Raw genomic sequence first — 17076 nt, forward strand, 5'->3', positions numbered from 1 at the left:
TAACTGTAAATTAGTGTAGTGGACGGATGGCGACGACGGGCTTTGCTACTGTTCAGAAACAAGAGGCACCTGCTGCAAGAATAGGCTTGCTTAAGAAAGACAAAAAAGAAAGAGTTAAAAAAAACGCTTTGTTACGCACCTTGAAATCAGAATAAATGGAGATTGATAGTGAAATGCACAACCCTCTTGAGCCTACAGCATATAATTGCACTACTTGTGATGAAAGGTGTACAAAGTGTTGAAGCTGCTAGAATATCCCCAAGGGTAAAGTGATGATGTATGAAAACCATGGATGTGTGTGTGTGTGTGTGTAGGGTTAATATCCAACCCCAACACACTGGGCGCTGCAGATCACTCGAGTGTGTTTCTTGAGACTTGACTAACTTGAATCCAAAACAGAGTGGCAGACAGAGAGAAGGGGATATTCAATAGATGTGGCATTAAAATGAATGGCATCATGTAAATAGACAGAATTGGATGCTGGCAGAATCGAAAGACTCCGTCAGCCTGTCAGCTTATACACACAACTGATGTTCAGAAATTTGACGCGTGCCAAATATCCAGTTTGATCTTTAAAAAAAAAAAAACAGCTTAATTTAATACTGTATATACTGTGGTATATTCTTTTTTTTTTATATATATATAAAAGGTCATTTTGTGGCAAACCAAAGACAATATACAATAATGTCAATATACACACAATCAAATAATGGAAAAAAAAAAAAAAGGACAAAATAAATCATTCTTCATTTTACATGGAGTTATGAGCAAAAGCATAACGCCCCATACATAGTGATCTGTGACCTAGGTACAGTGTTAGATCTACGTCTTCTCCATAGCTTCACATACTTGGAAAACAAATGATACTGTATACTGGTATATTCATATACTTGGACTTGTGTATAGGATTGCATTATAGCACAGTGATTAAGATGGAGGGAGGAGGAGAGGGAGAAAATGAGAGGACGCTGCGTTACCGTCCCCGCTGACCCATGTGGACGTGGTTTTCTCGTTTGTTCGTTTGTTCTGTTCCCTCTCTGACAAGACAGGAAGAACCTCTACTGTGTGTGGAGCGAGGGGAGCACCGGGCATGCTGGGATACCCTGCCCGCCTCTCTGCTCTGACCAATCGACGGCATCGCTTGACTTTAGAGAGCGCACCCAACCAAAAAACGCAACTTTCCTGTCACTTGTATGTAAAAAGGCAAGTATGATAACCAGCAGAGTTAGCGATCCTGAATAGTGAATATAACAGTCTGGCAATCCACACACACACATACACACACACACACACACACACACACATTCACCCCAGGGTCATAGCTTACAGGCTGGACACAGGTGGGAAAGGGGGGCGGGGGGTTCAAGCATTATCCAATCCCTGGAGAGTCTGCCCTGGCTGACTAAGGCCTGATTGGTGGAGCGCAGAGCTGGTGAGTCAGTGAAGTCAGTGATTGGTTGACCGGTGGTGGCAGTGGCATGTGTGACAATGACAGTACTTAGAGAGAGAGAGAGAGAGAGAGAGAGAGAGAGAGAGAGAGAGAGAGAGAGAGAGAGAGAGAGAGAGAGAGAGAGAGAGAGAGAGAGAGAGAGAGAGAGAGAGAGAGAGAGAGAGAGAGAGAGAGAGAGAGAGCCTGGCAGGGAGCCCGATGGCCTCGCACTAACCCTATTTACTGTAAATCTGGCACGGGACGGATGGTGGGAGGGGGTTGGAGTGGGAGGCGGCTAAATCGATTGCAGGCCTTAGCAGGTATTATGTCACATGCCTGCGTGGCCCTGCAGCTCCCAATTTGCTGGTCACACGACAATAGGACGGGGTAAGACAAGACAGGAGAAGACAAGAGGGCCGTCCCTAGCCCCCTTTCCTGTTGCGATGTCTTTTATAGATATGGTCGCTACTTTTGTTTTGGATGAAGACGGGGCCGCAAGGGACAAAAGTATGGCCGCTGATATGATATGATATGATATTAACCTGCCAGATTCAGAGGAAAAATCCACCCTCGGATACTCTTTCACTGTTAGATATCATCAATCTGTGATGTTCAGTGTGTTCCAGGAGTTATTTTGTGATGAAGTGTTGATTTTTTGGTGAACCCACTTTCCCTCAACCTGCCTCGTCCACTTCTACTTCAGTTAGTGATCTCCTACATCTCCCAGAATACCTTGCGACAACCCCATACAAGGGGTGTGAACTTGTTGATTTCAATCAAAGGTGGGCGTACAGGCATAAAACTATAGCTAGCTCGTCAACTAGTGAACACTGGGGCGTGTCTACGATAGCGGCTGCACCACTTACTCAAAACACAACATGTCTTGTAGCTGCACTGCATTCTGGTCTATTGAAGCTACTGTTGGTGCAACAATTTGTATCTCTGCCTCTTGTACGATGGATTTCTCCCTGTATGATTGTTGAACATCGGTGCAAAATGGTGAGTCTAGAAAGAAGCTCTTGCTCTTCGATTCTGAGGGACTGACACCAAAACCTGACGATTACTGTTAATGTTTTAAACAGCTGGAAATTGTCCATGCAAAAAAGAAAAATACACCACAAAACAACAAAATGGGCCCAGAAATGCAAGGTACATCACCAATGCCTGTTTTTTTTTAACAGTGTCCAAATGTTTTGGAATGGATTTTTCCTTTCGGAGGCATCAAAACAAAATATAAGGGACTCTTGATATTTACTCCACCCTCGTAAAATCTGAAATGTCTTACTGTATGTGCATTGCAATATAGCTTCAATTTCATACACAAGGCTCACAATTTTCACTTAAGGCGAGTGAAGCTCATTTGACTGTGTGCGGACGCACAGACAACTAAGTCCACATTTCAAGTCATTTGTTCGATTCAACATAAATTAAAGAAACAACAAGTACTGGGAGTGCTTTTGTTGATTTGTCTTTTCTGGAGAGAGGGGACAGTGGTCAGTGTCTCCACCGTGGGAATGAATCCTAACATGACGACTGCACACGCTCCTCCAACCCATGAATCTCAGATCATCAGTCAGGGTCAATGACAATGTGCAAGCAGTGAGCTCAGAACAGACTTTAGGAATAGAAAATGACATTCATCGACAAACTGACTGCGAAACCAATCGATTTAACCCTTTAGACTCAAGATTCCAAAAGTGACTGAAATGGTGGAAGCGTGAGGGGGGGGGGGGGGTTACACTTTTCAGGAGTCTATATAACAGTCTTCCTCCCCTTCCTCTTACTCTTGGGACGCTGCGGCCGGCTTCCGAAGCACATTCATATTCACTGGTCGTGCCATTACAGGCCTGCACGGAGGTCCGAGATGTTCCCCGAAACCTTTCCCGAAAAAGGCACTGCGCGATCGTCCCGTGACTCCCTTGCTCCCACGCTGCCGCCGCCATCCAAACGAGGGCTGGAAAAATTTGCACGCCGCGCTTTTCCGGAGGAGATGAGGGAGGAATGGAGGAGGGAGAGGAAGGAGGAGGAGGAGGACGACGACGAGCGGGAAAGCATCATTCAGCTAGAGGGGACAGCTGTCGTCCGTCCGCCCCCGGGAGTGCAAAACTAGTTCTGCATTGAATCGACAGTAATAAAAACAGCATTAAAATGACATCAAGTAATCAACTCTACAGGAGAGGCCTGTTACGGCCCTCCTGATAAACATTCCTCTGCCCTTTCAGCAAAACCCCTCGCGATTGTTCTGCTTACTTTTGCCTTTAGCTTTTTTTTTTTCTTCTCTTTTCTCTACGAAATGTCTCTGAGCTTGAGTGGAGGAGGAGGGGGATTTGAGGGGGGGGGGGGGGGGGGGGGGGGGGTTGTTGCACTGTGGGGGTCGTGGGACAGGACGCAGCGGAGATCACCGAGGCCACGTCAAGTCTGTCAAGTCCGCTTGGGGAGAACAGGTGGTCAGCTTATCCAGACTGGACTGCACAGGTTGAGAAAAACTCCCGGATCCGTTTAGAACCAGATGAGACCCGGAGAGGTTCCCGTCCATCCCTGATGATCGATGAGGAAGTCAAGAGGGTGGCGCCCTCCCGCCCACCTCCGGGGGCGGGGGGGTGGGGGGTGGGGGAGGGCACCACAGCTTATCAGGCCGGGAGGATAGTGGGTGGGGAAGGACTGCCTCCGTCTGCGTTTTCGCCGACAAACGACGAAACAACCGAGGTCCCGCGAAACAACGCGGGCGTCGGGGCGACTGCTGCTGGGTCCGGAAGTCGCGACGCTTTGGGGACCATCTGAGCGGTTCCCGTTCGAACATCCGAGAAGCGGTAGGGAGGGCAGAGAGAGAAAGCGAACCTCCACCGTCCGCCCCCCCCGCCCCCCTGCTGAGTTCTTCATATCCACAAAACTTGACTTAACCTCTGCCTCTCCTCAACCTCGTCGCGGTGCTGAGGGAAGGGGCAGATAGATGTGGGGCGGGGGGTGATGGGGGTATGGGGGGGTGGTATCCCTGGTGGTTGGGGGGGGAGGGGGGGGGTCACAAGGCCACGGCGGTGCAAGGGTGTTTGAGCTTGCAGGGCAGCACTCCTCTGTTGAGCTGGTAAAACTCCACCAGGTGGATCAGGTCGGTGAACTTGGTGGCGCCGTCGTCGAGGCTGAAGAACACCTGGCCCTCTTCCTCACACTTCACAGCAGGGCCAGAGGGAGGGGAGAGGACAGTTAACCATCACATGACAATGAGCATGTATACGCATGCATGAGCACGTGACACTTTTTGAAACTGCACTGGAAACAAGTGGAACTCTCTCACCCTGTTGAAGGGATTTAGCTAGTTTTAATACAAATAAGACTATGAGCCTGAACGTGAGACTAAATCACTTGTGTGTGCGTGCAAACTGACTGACCGGTAGGATCTGGAAGTGCTTGATCTTCTGGTGGTGGCACATGGTGAGGACGAATGCCTTGGGGTTACTCTGACTGTCCCGCAACAAGAACAACCTGCCGCACAGAACATGAGACAGAAATCATTCACCCTTTTCATGAAAAGTAAGAAACAACCCTATTTTTTCCATTTTTGTGCCTCAGTGTGTTCTACTGTTTTTCCTCATAGTTCTTATAGTTCTCATTAATATGTCTTGTAATACTCCTAATTTGCTCTATTCGTATTTAAACCCTTTTTTTCCCCTTTGCTGTATCCCATTATTCGGTGCTAGAATGAACCAGTCTCCCTACAAGGATCATTAAAGTTTCATCTAATCAAATCTAAAAGACACAAGATAAACAGTCTCTCCCATAGTACTGTTTAATGAGCTCTTACCCGTCTACTTGGCCTTGTTGTATGATCATTTTGTGGGCTTCCTCTCTCATGATGCGGCCGTGAAACCACAGCTGAGTCCTGTGGATCACTGAAAGACAGACAACTATGAGACAAGGCCCCATTCTCTGAACATTTTCTCAGTGTATGTTCAAAACCGCTTTAAATCGGTGTTTAAAAATCACAGCCTCGGACAAGGAGATCTACAGTAAGTTCACAAAGCTCTAATCTAACACGTACACAACACGGTTTACGCAGTCTTTATGCTGTTGCTGGGCCACAGCCAAAGCCTGTGCAAGGTGATCAGTGTTGCATTTCTCACTGGTCTAAGGGAGGTTACCTGTGCTCAGAGAGGGAGGGTGCAGGGGGCTGGGACTGCCCAGGACATTCATACGCTGGCTCCGTTTCTGCATGGGACAAAAAAGCACAGGAGCAACATTAGACATGAGATAATAAGATACCAAACCAAATCCCTCGACTCAACTTCCCAACCTCGAGCCTTATCCTTCCTTTTGACAAAGTACCGCATTCACGTCATGCGGTAATACCCGTCGAAACACCCTGAGGGTTAAAAGCGACAATTTGGAAGTGATACATATGAGTTCATGTACAGCAAAACCAAACATTGCAAATGTCAACCACACACAACAAATTCAGTAAGCAGCTGTGTCCTGCCTTTTAAGAGCTGTGATCACTTTCGGTCAAAGTTTTCAGTCAAAGACCTTCGACAAAATGACTTCTGCGATGAAAATCCTTCATTTTATTTGTTTTATTTGAAATGACCGTATCATTCCCTAAGCAGCTGTGTCCTGCCATTGCCTTTTAAGAGCTGTGATCACAGCAGTAGATACGTGGAACTACCGCACACTTTAGATTACCTAGAAAGGTGCTGGAGGTGAAGGCACGAGCAAGAGCTGTGATCATACAATGACTTATGTGATGAAAAACTTTTATTTTATTTGTTTTATTTGAAATGAACATAGCATTCCCTGCATTTGAATACAGGTATTTCCTTTTGGTGACGTTGAAATTCAGGAAGTCCGCGAAATCAGGGTTCATCACCAAACCCCAAGTTCCCAAGTAGTATTTACTACCTGAAAGCTGATGGTAAAATGGTATTTTCAAGTACTGTACGAAACTTGTATCTACCATTTTTCCCAGATGACGCAAATGCAGCTTAAATCCTCCCATGTTCTGATCCTGAGCTCTCCGACTTCCCACCGCATATCCTGAAGATCTGCCCTCCCCCTGCAACACCACATTTCACATCTCTTCCCTCATCCTCCCCCCTCCTCATGCCTTCACCCCCCTCCCCGTCCCCGTCCCCCTCCTCCTCCTCACCCTCCAGGTCTGCCCCTCCTCCAGGGCGGCGCTCTGGGCCTCGACGGGGTTGTCAATGACGCGGCCGGTCCGTCCGGAGAAGTCCATGGCCACCAGGGAGTTCTCAGATACACTCCGCTGTCGAGGGAATAGGGGAGGGTGGGGTGGTGGGAAAGGGTAGGTGGGGGGGTGGGAGTGGGTAGACAAGGTCAGAGGTCAAACAAGCCAGACACACTCACTGGGGCGTGACAAATCCTGTCTGCAGAGAGACCCACTTCAGTCAATCCACAAATGCCCCTCTGAAGAAAAGCACAAGCCCCTTCTGGCTTTCTGGGCTCTTCTGTCCTTTTCGCCCGCTTGGCTATGCCCCTTTTTTTTAATATATATATATAATTACATAGGCCTATTTCTAGCTGAAAATAAATTAAACTAAACACCTGTGCTTGCTTTTGAGGAGTCACTATCATAATTTGTATGCTATTAATTAATTACTAGTCCTGGGAAATATAGCACTTTAAATACTTCAGGCATGCTGGGGCTCAAATGTTCATTTCAACCAATTGGTTATGCCCTTTTCTTGAATTGTGATGATGTATTTATGTGTGAAATTAAATTAAACAATTTTGAAAGGTTTTGAGGAATCACATTCATAATTTGTAAGCTATTCATTCATTACTATTTTATAGTACCAGGCAATATTGTAGTTAAATGACTTCAGTCAAACCACAAATACCCTTTGGGAGAAAAGCACAAGCCTCTCTGGGTTCCTTGGCTCATTTCATTCAATTTGTCATAGCTTTTTAGAATTGTTGTTGCAGTACATATTGCTGTGCAAAAACAAATTAGACTATACTAAACACTAGGTTCCCACACTCACTTGGACAGCAAATTCAATGACTTTTCAATGACTTTCAGGGTCTCCTTTAGTGAAATTCAGGGACTCAAAATTGGCATATTTTGGGGTAAGACAATCAGAAAAATATCCATCATAGGGTTTTCCTCAGGATATGGGTTAGACAGCTGAGGCATATTGATGAATTTGGATGCTATATTTTAATTAAAAAATCAAGTACTTTCAAAGCCATCCATTCAAGGGTTTTCAAGGCCGCCTGTGGGAAACCTGTAAACAATCGTGTGAGGTTTTGAGGAATCGCTGTCATAATCTGTATACTATTCATTCATAGCAATATAGTAGATTAATTACTTTAGACATGCTCATGCTCAAACATTTGCGTGTGTATCCCACAGTGTTTTTACAGTACAGCCCCATCACAGCTAAATCTAATAGATACACTTGCATGACCACATGAGCCCTTAAACCTAATTTACTTTGTTACTTTAAGACCCAATACAAACATTGTACAGATTCTAGAGATCCATAAGCAATTCATTTTAATTTAAAATCTTTCCAAAGCAGCTTACAGTATAACACTCTTACCACCGCCTTATGATGTGAAGTAATCAGTCTCAGTGTAACACAGCATGCTGCACTGTATATGCATGTATTTCTGTCTGCTGTATGCAGATTGATCCAGCCTTTTATACAGCATGTGTGTGCATGTGGACATTATGTAAATGTTCTTTTTGTCCTGGGATAAGATGTTATGTGTAGGATGTACTTTTGGTTATAGAGTGTTGATTGTTTTATTGAGCAGCCTATGCTCCCTGACCTGAATCTGGACCATAAGCCTATCATCACTACAGCAGCATTGTTTTGACCCCATTAACGCAGGTCAAACCCAGCAACGATCGTTTGAACGGAAATTCATTTCAGCGACGTTTCACAAATCCTTCCTATGCAAAATGCAAAAGCCATCCAAGCGCCGCCGCCGCCTGCGCGTTCCCTCTCAAGTATCGCCGCTCAGCCGGAGCGAGGGACGAGGGGGCCGCGAGGTGAACTGGTTTCCAGTTCGCCATCAGCTAATTAATGGATCAAGCTGGATTGGCATTTAAGCTGGGTTGTAAGAGGGTGATCTCAGAGAGCAGGTCAACAGAAAGATCCTCACCACAGGCGCCGAGAAATGCGAGAGGTTGGACTTCCTCTGCTGGGGAACGTTGTAGTTCTGATACAGTAATATCCCATACTGCGAAGACAAGAGAGAAGAAACGGCGTCAACACATCTTTTCATGTGCTTTCTAACTGTTATTATGCTGTTATACGACTCATAGCCTTGGCTGCAGCTATAGTAAGGCCAGAGAAAAGGAGAGGGCAGTACCTTTAGCAGTCTGAAGGCGGTCATCCAGCAGGTCCTACTCTGCTCGTCCTCGGCACACAGCATCTTCAGCTCCTTACAGTCACTCCTCACTTTACTGGGCTGCCAATCAAACAACAGACACGATTATACTGATGGGATATTAAATCGATGAGATGCACATTATGACTATCACCCTGTAAATTTGACTAGGGTTCAACCGATAAGGGATTTTGAAGGCCAGTACCGATATTTTTGGATTGATATTTTGTGCCGATATTCAATATTTGTAAATCCAAGTATTCAGTTTTTCCCCTCAAATTAGATTTCTCTCAGGGTGGAAAAGCCTCTGAAACAGCATTTAGACCATTATGGGACACTAAAACTCTCCACTGAAACCCAGGATATTAATACTACTTTATTTGTGTTGAATCTGATAAAAATTCTCACATTAGAATCAATTCAGGTGAAGGGATTCCCACTGACAACCAGTGTAGTTTTGATATTGATCAATTCTACAGTAAATATATAATGATACAAACTGCATCATATCTATCATATTGATGTTGACAAAAACTGACTGGCTGATATCTGATTTTTACTAAAAGGCCAATATCGGCCCAATATATATCAGTCTAACCCTAGTGAGGACTATTCCAGCTTCACAGCATGGACTTTTCCCCTTTCCTTCCACCAGTAACAAGGACGTTAGGCACACTGCTCCTTGAATTCAACCCCTATGGATAAATTAATTCATGTCACCATGGTGACAATTCAGGCACCCGCCCATCTCATGAAATCCCTCACCCAATCCTGCACCGTCACCCCTGCTGAGAGCATCTGACATGCTAGTTGTCTAGTGTGTGAGTAGGGGGGGCGGGGGGGTGGGGTGGGGGGGTTTAGCAGGCCAGATTCCCTGTCCCATCCCAGCTTATCCCGCTGGGCTTATCCCAGATCAGCAGGTGACCCACCACGGATAACTCCTGGAGCGGGACACACAGTGCCAAGTGTCTGTTCAGACCCCCACTGGGTGGTTTTAACCCCCGTGCCCTCTGACACACACACACACACACACACACACACACACACACGCACACATACAGACTGGGTGTGTGTACATACAAGAGAAACAGACACATCTATGACAAAGTAGGGTTAGGGTTTCTTAAAGATCAGACATCGGCCAATCAGTGTCATCCACCTCCTTCATGCTGGATATGATACAGTTTGATTTGAGTTTTAGTGTCCAAATTTTAAATATATTAAATCGGCTAGCAGCAGCTTCAATCCAAAAACATCGGTATCGGTCTTGAAAACCCCATCGAGTGAACCCTGTTGCAAAGATCGTTAAATGATTTTCTTTATGAAAAAATAAGGCCCTGTGCATGATTACGACCAAAATATAAGATGCATATATAATGCATCATATACTTAACTAGCACAGTTCAGTTCGGTTCGGTTCTAGTGGTGAGTCTTAAAATGTTGTTTTCCTTAAAATAAAACACAATCTGACGACAAGTGTCAGTATCTTGAAACAAGGCAGATCACTCCTGTAGCATCAACAAAATGACCTTTGATCTGCAATGGAAACAACAAACATATCCCACCCATATTGGCAGATTTTTTCATCTTTCTAAGAAAAAAGAAGATTTTTACAACTCAATTCCGGATTAAATGACTTTCCTTGCTGGACATTTTGCTGCAGTGTATTCCTGAGTGTGTGTGCTACCTTGATGCAGAACTGGTAGTCTGTCGGGGCGTTGTGGAGTTTCTTGCCGGTGATGATGGTGAAGACGTTACTGTCCTCCAGATCGGCCAGCAGCTGCAGATGTCTGGGCTCCTGGCCAGTCAGGGGGAGACGGGGGTGGGGTGGGGGGATGGGGGAGATGTCAGCGGCAATATGAAGAAAAGGAGGGACTACACAGTGGTTTATGTGACCAGACGTCCTCACTTCAAAACAAAATCAGGCATTGTGATGTATTCAAGGCAGGAGGAGTGGAAAATTCAGTGCAATATTCTAAAAATCTTGGTTTGTTGCTCCTTGGGTAAATGCAATTATGCTATTTTCTAATTTTTGTTTTTTCCTTTGATAATAAAGAAAACTGAAATATAAGATGGGGTGAGATTAGATGAAACTTCAATATTTCCATGTGGGGATACTGCAGCAGCAAATAACAATAGGATACAGCAAAGAAAAATTGAATTAAAACAGAAAAATAAGATAGAAACAAGCATATAGCAGATAAGGGTTATATAATTATATGCAACAGACAATTTAGTATCAGCATGGACACCTCCCTGCCAGTCAAACCACTCTGCTGAAATGAAAGATATCCCAGTGTCATGTTCAGACCCTGAATCTATAGGACACACTTTCAGTACCTTGGACGTTCCTTTAGTGGAGTAGTAAAGGCCGGAGCGCCGCAGGAACATGTAGAGCTTCTTCCAGGACTTGCGTCCAGGCTCCTTCACGTACAGGAAGCCCTGGATCTCTGGACAGCTGCTGGAGTTCAGGAAGTTCTGCAAAAAGACAGATGAAATGCATCTCAAACCTTGGTGCTTTTCTTTCTCGCATCCTGAAAACAACATGCTCCTAAGCCTTGTGAAATCCATTCAAAACCCAATATATCCAATGTTATCAGTGGGATAATAAGTGGAATTCCTGAAAATCTGGTAGTAACTACAATGGGTGAATGCAGTTAATGGGTTGCAGGGACTGTGTGTGTGTGTGTGTGTGTGTATGTGTGTGCATGCATGTTCTTGGACTACCAAATGTCCTCACAAGGATAGAAAAAAAGAGGAAAATCCCCCAAAGTGAGGGCATTTTGCTGGTTCCACACTTCTACAAGGGGCTAGTTTAGGGTTAGGGTTAAGTTTCGGCATCTACTGGTAAGGGTTAAGGTCTGGATTAGGGGTTAGGGGATGAATACAGTCAATGGAAAGTCCTCACACGTAGAGTAATACAGACGCGTGTGTGCGTTCACTGAGTCATCGCCTCACCTGCAAGAGCTGTGACTGAGGGATTGAGCCATCAGACTCCTGACACCAAGCCACCATCTGCTCTGGAAAGAAGTTCTGGGCGGAAAAACACACAGAGACCAACGGACGAGTGAGAGAGAGAGAGAGAGAGACTAGAAACCACTTACTGTATATACCAGCTCAGAGTGGGGTCGTGTTTCTGTATGCAGAATATGCCTCTCTCTCTGTGTGTGTGTGTGTGTGTGTGTGTCAGATGAGCTAAGGACTCAAGAGACAAAGCTGTGGGAGTGGTGAGAGCGAGAGAGAGAGAGGTAGAGAGAGAGAGAGAGAGAGCGAGCGAGCGAGCGAGGGCACTCCAGCCTGGGAGTAGATGCAGTATGATCTCACCCGCTGATGTAATCCCCTTTAGCCGGCAGCGCTACTCTTAGTGTGATTGACAGGCCGTGGCCAGCGCTCCGGTGTTTTACTGTGCTCATTACCACAGAGCTGAGGTCACCCGCTGGCTCCGCCGCACACCTAAATCACCTCGGCAAATAACGTCATGGCACGGCCGGCACGTAACGCCGCGCTCGCATCGGCAGAAGACGCCGCGCAAGCCAAGTCCGCCGCTGACTTGTGAGCCGTCACATGCTGGACTGTGGGTCCAGAATTACACAATCCTTAAAATGAACCAAACCTAAGAGCTTTGCATTTTACATTTTAGCCGATGCTCTTATTCATAAAAAAACAGCACAAAACACATAATATGAAAAGACTACTCTACTGAGAGAAGACATGTGTCTAATATATCAGTTTGCTGATATACTGGGCCAATATTGGCCTTTTATTAAAAATATGGCTATGGCCCAGTCAGTGTTATCCACCTTTTATTTGATGGATATGATGCAGTTTGTCTGATTACTTATTTATTGTAGAATTGATAATACTAATTAATACTACACTGACATTTTGATCAGATTACACACAAGAATGCACAAGAATATTATCTATTATTATCCTGGCTATCAATGGAGAGTTTTAGTGTCCCATGATGGTCTAAAAGCTGTTTCAGAGGCTTTTCCACGCTGACAAGAATTGAATTCTGTATAAAACACTGAATACTTTATCAGCACAAAATTTCAGCTATTGGTAGCTTCAATCCAAAAATATCAGCCTTCAAACACTCGTATCGGTTGAACCCTAGTTGTGTGTGTTGTGTGTGTGTGTGTGTGTGTGTGTGTGTGTGTGTGTGTGTGTGTGTGTGTGTGTGTGTGTGTGTGTGTGTGTGTGAGGCTGTGTGCGAGAGACTCACCAGGGGGTTCCTGAAGAATTCATATTTGGCATAGTTCTTCCTGAAGAGGAATTTACTGTCGCCGCTCATGGAGGCTTGAACCTGAACCACCAGCTCGTGGTCCTCCAGACACCTCTCTGAACACACACACACACACACACACACACACACACACACACACACACACACAGGACAGACACATCATCAGCCTTCACAGCTCTATTACCAGCGGACTGTAGTCAGGATGGAGCAGAGGGTAAACACAGATTAATACAAGTCAGTTTACACACCTTTTTATTAGTGAATAGTGAGTTTTCCACCTCGTTTTTTAGTGAGACATGAATCTTAATGATGTGAATTCATAAGATATAACTGATTTGTGTTCATACTGGTGGCCGTTTTCCTTATGACGATCACAGACTGGAGGTCACAGTTTGCCCACCTTTTTAATTTACCATTACATCACCGACGGCAGCGCTGTAGGTAATAAGTGACGCAGCAAAAAAAAAAAAAAAAAAAGCACTTTGTGACTAAGAGACAGGCAAGGGAGAAAGAGGTTAAAAGAGGAGGGGCTGTGAAATGAGGGAGAGAGGGAGGGAGGGAGGTGAAGGTGGAGAGGAGAAGAAAAGTGGGATGAGATGGAAAAGGGGGGGCGGGGGGGGGGTGCTTGCAGGAAGATGATGTCATGTATTTAGGCTGATTGCTGAGAGCAGCGAAGCCATAAGCAAAGTACAATCCACAGAGACACACAACCACACATTAAGAGCTCACTCAGACCTAACCTTCTCAGTATGCGCCGCACAGGCCCAATTACTTTCTGTGTGTGTGTGTGTATGTGTGAGAGTGTGTGTGTGTGTGTGTGAGAGTGTGTGTCTGTGCGCTCTCCTTTCTTGAAGTTGAGGGCACACGATCTCAGAGTGCTGCCGATTAGAAAGTGATAGTGACAGGATGTTCTAGTTCTGCATGAACACACACACACACACACACACACACACACGAGAAATGATAGCAACTAGGATTTAGCAGTAATTCCCCCTTCCAGATTAATTTGCACAGTCACGGTTTTATTAAGGACACACACACACACACACACACACACACACACACACACACACACACACACACACGCTCTCTCTCATACATACATTTCACTGAAACTGTAGTCACAGTTCATGCTAAAAAAGCATACTGGCTGCAGTTTAAGGGGTGGACATGGTTGAGCTGTGTGTGTGTGTGTGTGTGTGTGTGTGTGTGTGTGTGTGTGTGTGTGTTCCCTGGCTGCTAGCAGGGGAATTTCCTGTGGAGGGTTAAGGAAAGATTGATTGGCTGGGAAGGCTAGGGGCTCGTCCGACGGAGACCGGCGATTGGTTCCTTACTGTTCTGGTATGACGCTAAGTCCAGGCCTCTCCGCCCTTCCCCCTCTCTCTCCCTCTCTCCCTCTCTCTTCATCTCTCCCTCTCTCCCTTCATCCCCCTCTCTCTCTCTCTCTCTCTCTCTCTCCCCCCCCTTCCTCTCCTCACCTCACATTCCATCTCTCCAGTGCACTTTTTTCCAGAAACGCCGATCAAGCAGCAAAGCACAAAGCCATCCTTTGACTCTAAAAATACGACTCCCGAGTAGGAAAGCCTCGCCGAGGACAAAGACTGACGCACAAAAATAAATAAAGAAATACCAAAAAAAGAACGCTTCAAAGGAGACGGAGCAGAAGTGAAGCGGCGAAAGCACGAGTCTCCCTTTTTCTTTTCTTTTTTTTCTTTTCCCTCTGAGCGCGTTATGAGGAGGGAGAGGCATGTGAGTGGAACATGGAAAATGCTTAAGCCGACGACCAACCACACCCCCCTCCCCAAGTCATACAGAAGGCATACAAGCACTTGGGCCATGCTCAAGTGAGCATACACACTGCGGGGACACACAGGAAAGTACCCCCACCCATGCAGGGAGACACAAAAGGGGCATAGACACACACACACAAACACACACACACACAGCGTAAGACCCATACACTCCTGCAAAAAGGATGTACAGGGCTGTAGTGGAGGGTAAACCCGCTTTAACTCATTTTACCTCCCGTCTGATTTGCGGAATCGAGTTTTCACACCTTTTTAGGGCTGATATAAATCTTCACGATGTCATTTCATAGCATATGTCACAGTAAGTCGGATAAAACTGATGTATGCTACATGAAAATAGGGTCTTTTAAGGGGGGAAAAGCATAAATGTATGCTCTTTTCTGAAAATATCATTGATTTGTTTATTATATTGCCGCGTTTCCCTTATGATGATCACCGACTGGAGGTCACACCGCAGTTGACCCATCTTTTTATTTACCGCTACACCTCTGCTTAAACACATATGGACATATAGATAGTGTAGGTGCACCTCTACAAAACACACACACACACATATACATAGAGACACGCGTCCATACCAAGGCCGAGGATGGGGTGGTGCTCCACCAGCGTCCAGCAGTTGTCGTCCAGACAGTGGCTCTTGTAGACCAGGAGCTGACAGACATCTCTGGCCGTCATGTTGGCCGGGATCTCCACCACTTTACCGGCCCCATCCTCGCTCCACACCTTCACTATCTGGAAACGCACACAAAAGGGCAAAAACGTACATGTCAATAATGCTAGGAATACGGCGCACGGGACCGTGTGGAAGACCTCTAATAAGAGTTACGTGGCATGACGCATCGTGCGCCACTTTCGGCAAATTCGAATCCACAGAGAAAAGGGAGAACAGCGCAGATCGGAGGCTACTTTTACCTCCACAACCAAGTCCTTTGTCAAGTCCATCGGCCCTGAAAAGTCCTATTCACATCGCTTTGCCACTCCAACACGAGACGCAATGCTAAGCGCTTAGAAAGAGAAGGGAGATGTCTAGGAAGGTCGGCCGGCCCCAGCGCTGTCGGTTCAACCCTTTTGTCCACAGCTCGCACACACACACACACACACACACACACACACACACATCCACAAACGCGAATAAGCAGGCGAACTTGCGTGCGCACACTAACACACACGTTCTCTCTCACAAGCACGAATATCCACAGTAGGAAAGAAAAAGTAGTCAGTCACACATGTACCCCGAACTAACCCGGGACATTCGCACATGTTGCATCTCGAGTATGTCTTTAAAAATATCACTGCTGGGAGCAGCACAGTTTGCGGCCACAGTACCTCCCATTGTTGCGCCATTTTGAGCCATTTCGGCCAAGTGCCCCGAGCGACATTTAAACTGTGTTTCTCCACAGATAACCACAGAGCAGCCGCTTCACACTACTGTATGTGCAGATCCGCACACATGCCAGGGACAGGCACATGCACACTCGTCCTCACACACACACAACGAAATACACAAACACACACATACACACGGACGGACACACAGAATGAACATGAGCGAGTGAACGTCTAAAAGTGCACGCAAACCACAAGGACAACTCAGATCATCTTCCACGCATCACAGAGTAGAACATGTATGTGTGTGCGTGTGTTTGTGTTTGTGCATGTATTCCCACACGCCCACACTCTTAACATCTTCTGTCCGCAGCGGGGAAATTTGCTGAAAAACTCAGTCGCCCTGCGCTTCGCACAAATCCGCCCGAGAACAACTGTTGAAAATGACACGAAAAAAAAAAAGGTGCAAAGCCGGCGGCGGGCGGGTGTGTGTGTGTGTGTGTGTGTGGAGGAGGGGGAGGTGGCGGTGGAGGGCACGGAAAATGAAGTCGAACAATGGCGCGGCGACATGGAAACACACAGAACACTGAGACGACAGCCACGGTGGCCTAGAAATGACACCAAAACCCCCTCCAGAAAACCACCAGAATCACCACCACAGCGACACAGCAGGACTCCGAACGCAACAAGGAACGACGTCACAGCTCTCTCTCTCTCTCCCCTGCAAAGCCAAGCCCCTCCGTCTCCCCCCACACAAAAAAAGTAATTTCATGACGCATGAGTTTTTAGCTCCAGAAAGTTTTTAGAAACGTCAAGGTCCGCATCGCTCTACGGTTGTCAAACACACACACACACACACACACACACGCGTACGCACAGCACACGACAGACCTACTGTAGAGAAACGAACA

General features: G+C 46.2%; 1 protein-coding gene across 4 annotated transcripts in view; it reads right to left on the reverse strand.

The window, feature by feature from the left end:
- Positions 1 to 4448: 4448 nt before the first annotated feature.
- Positions 4449 to 17076, reverse strand: part of LOC139923992 (growth factor receptor-bound protein 10-like) — a 32122-nt gene continuing 19494 nt past the window's right edge. For 3 of the 4 annotated variants that reach the window (XM_071914910.2, XM_078290369.1, XM_078290370.1), the window contains 12 exons: positions 15415 to 15571; positions 13008 to 13123; positions 11738 to 11812; positions 11120 to 11257; positions 10467 to 10577; positions 8762 to 8860; positions 8552 to 8629; positions 6567 to 6683; positions 5566 to 5632; positions 5229 to 5316; positions 4816 to 4909; positions 4449 to 4595 (listed from right to left, as the gene is read on the reverse strand). In XM_071914910.2, the coding sequence (XP_071771011.1) occupies positions 4449 to 4595; positions 4816 to 4909; positions 5229 to 5316; positions 5566 to 5632; positions 6567 to 6683; positions 8552 to 8629; positions 8762 to 8860; positions 10467 to 10577; positions 11120 to 11257; positions 11738 to 11812; positions 13008 to 13123; positions 15415 to 15571 (1287 nt within the window). Of the gene's footprint in view, positions 4596 to 4815; positions 4910 to 5228; positions 5317 to 5565; positions 5633 to 6566; positions 6684 to 8551; positions 8630 to 8761; positions 8861 to 10466; positions 10578 to 11119; positions 11258 to 11737; positions 11813 to 13007; positions 13124 to 15414; positions 15572 to 15751; positions 15805 to 17076 lie in introns of those variants that run through there. The other variant, XM_078290371.1, reaches the window with a different exon arrangement.

This window comes from Centroberyx gerrardi, chromosome 19 (genome assembly GCF_048128805.1).
Source record: "Centroberyx gerrardi isolate f3 chromosome 19, fCenGer3.hap1.cur.20231027, whole genome shotgun sequence".
Lineage (NCBI taxonomy): Eukaryota > Metazoa > Chordata > Actinopteri > Beryciformes > Berycidae > Centroberyx > Centroberyx gerrardi.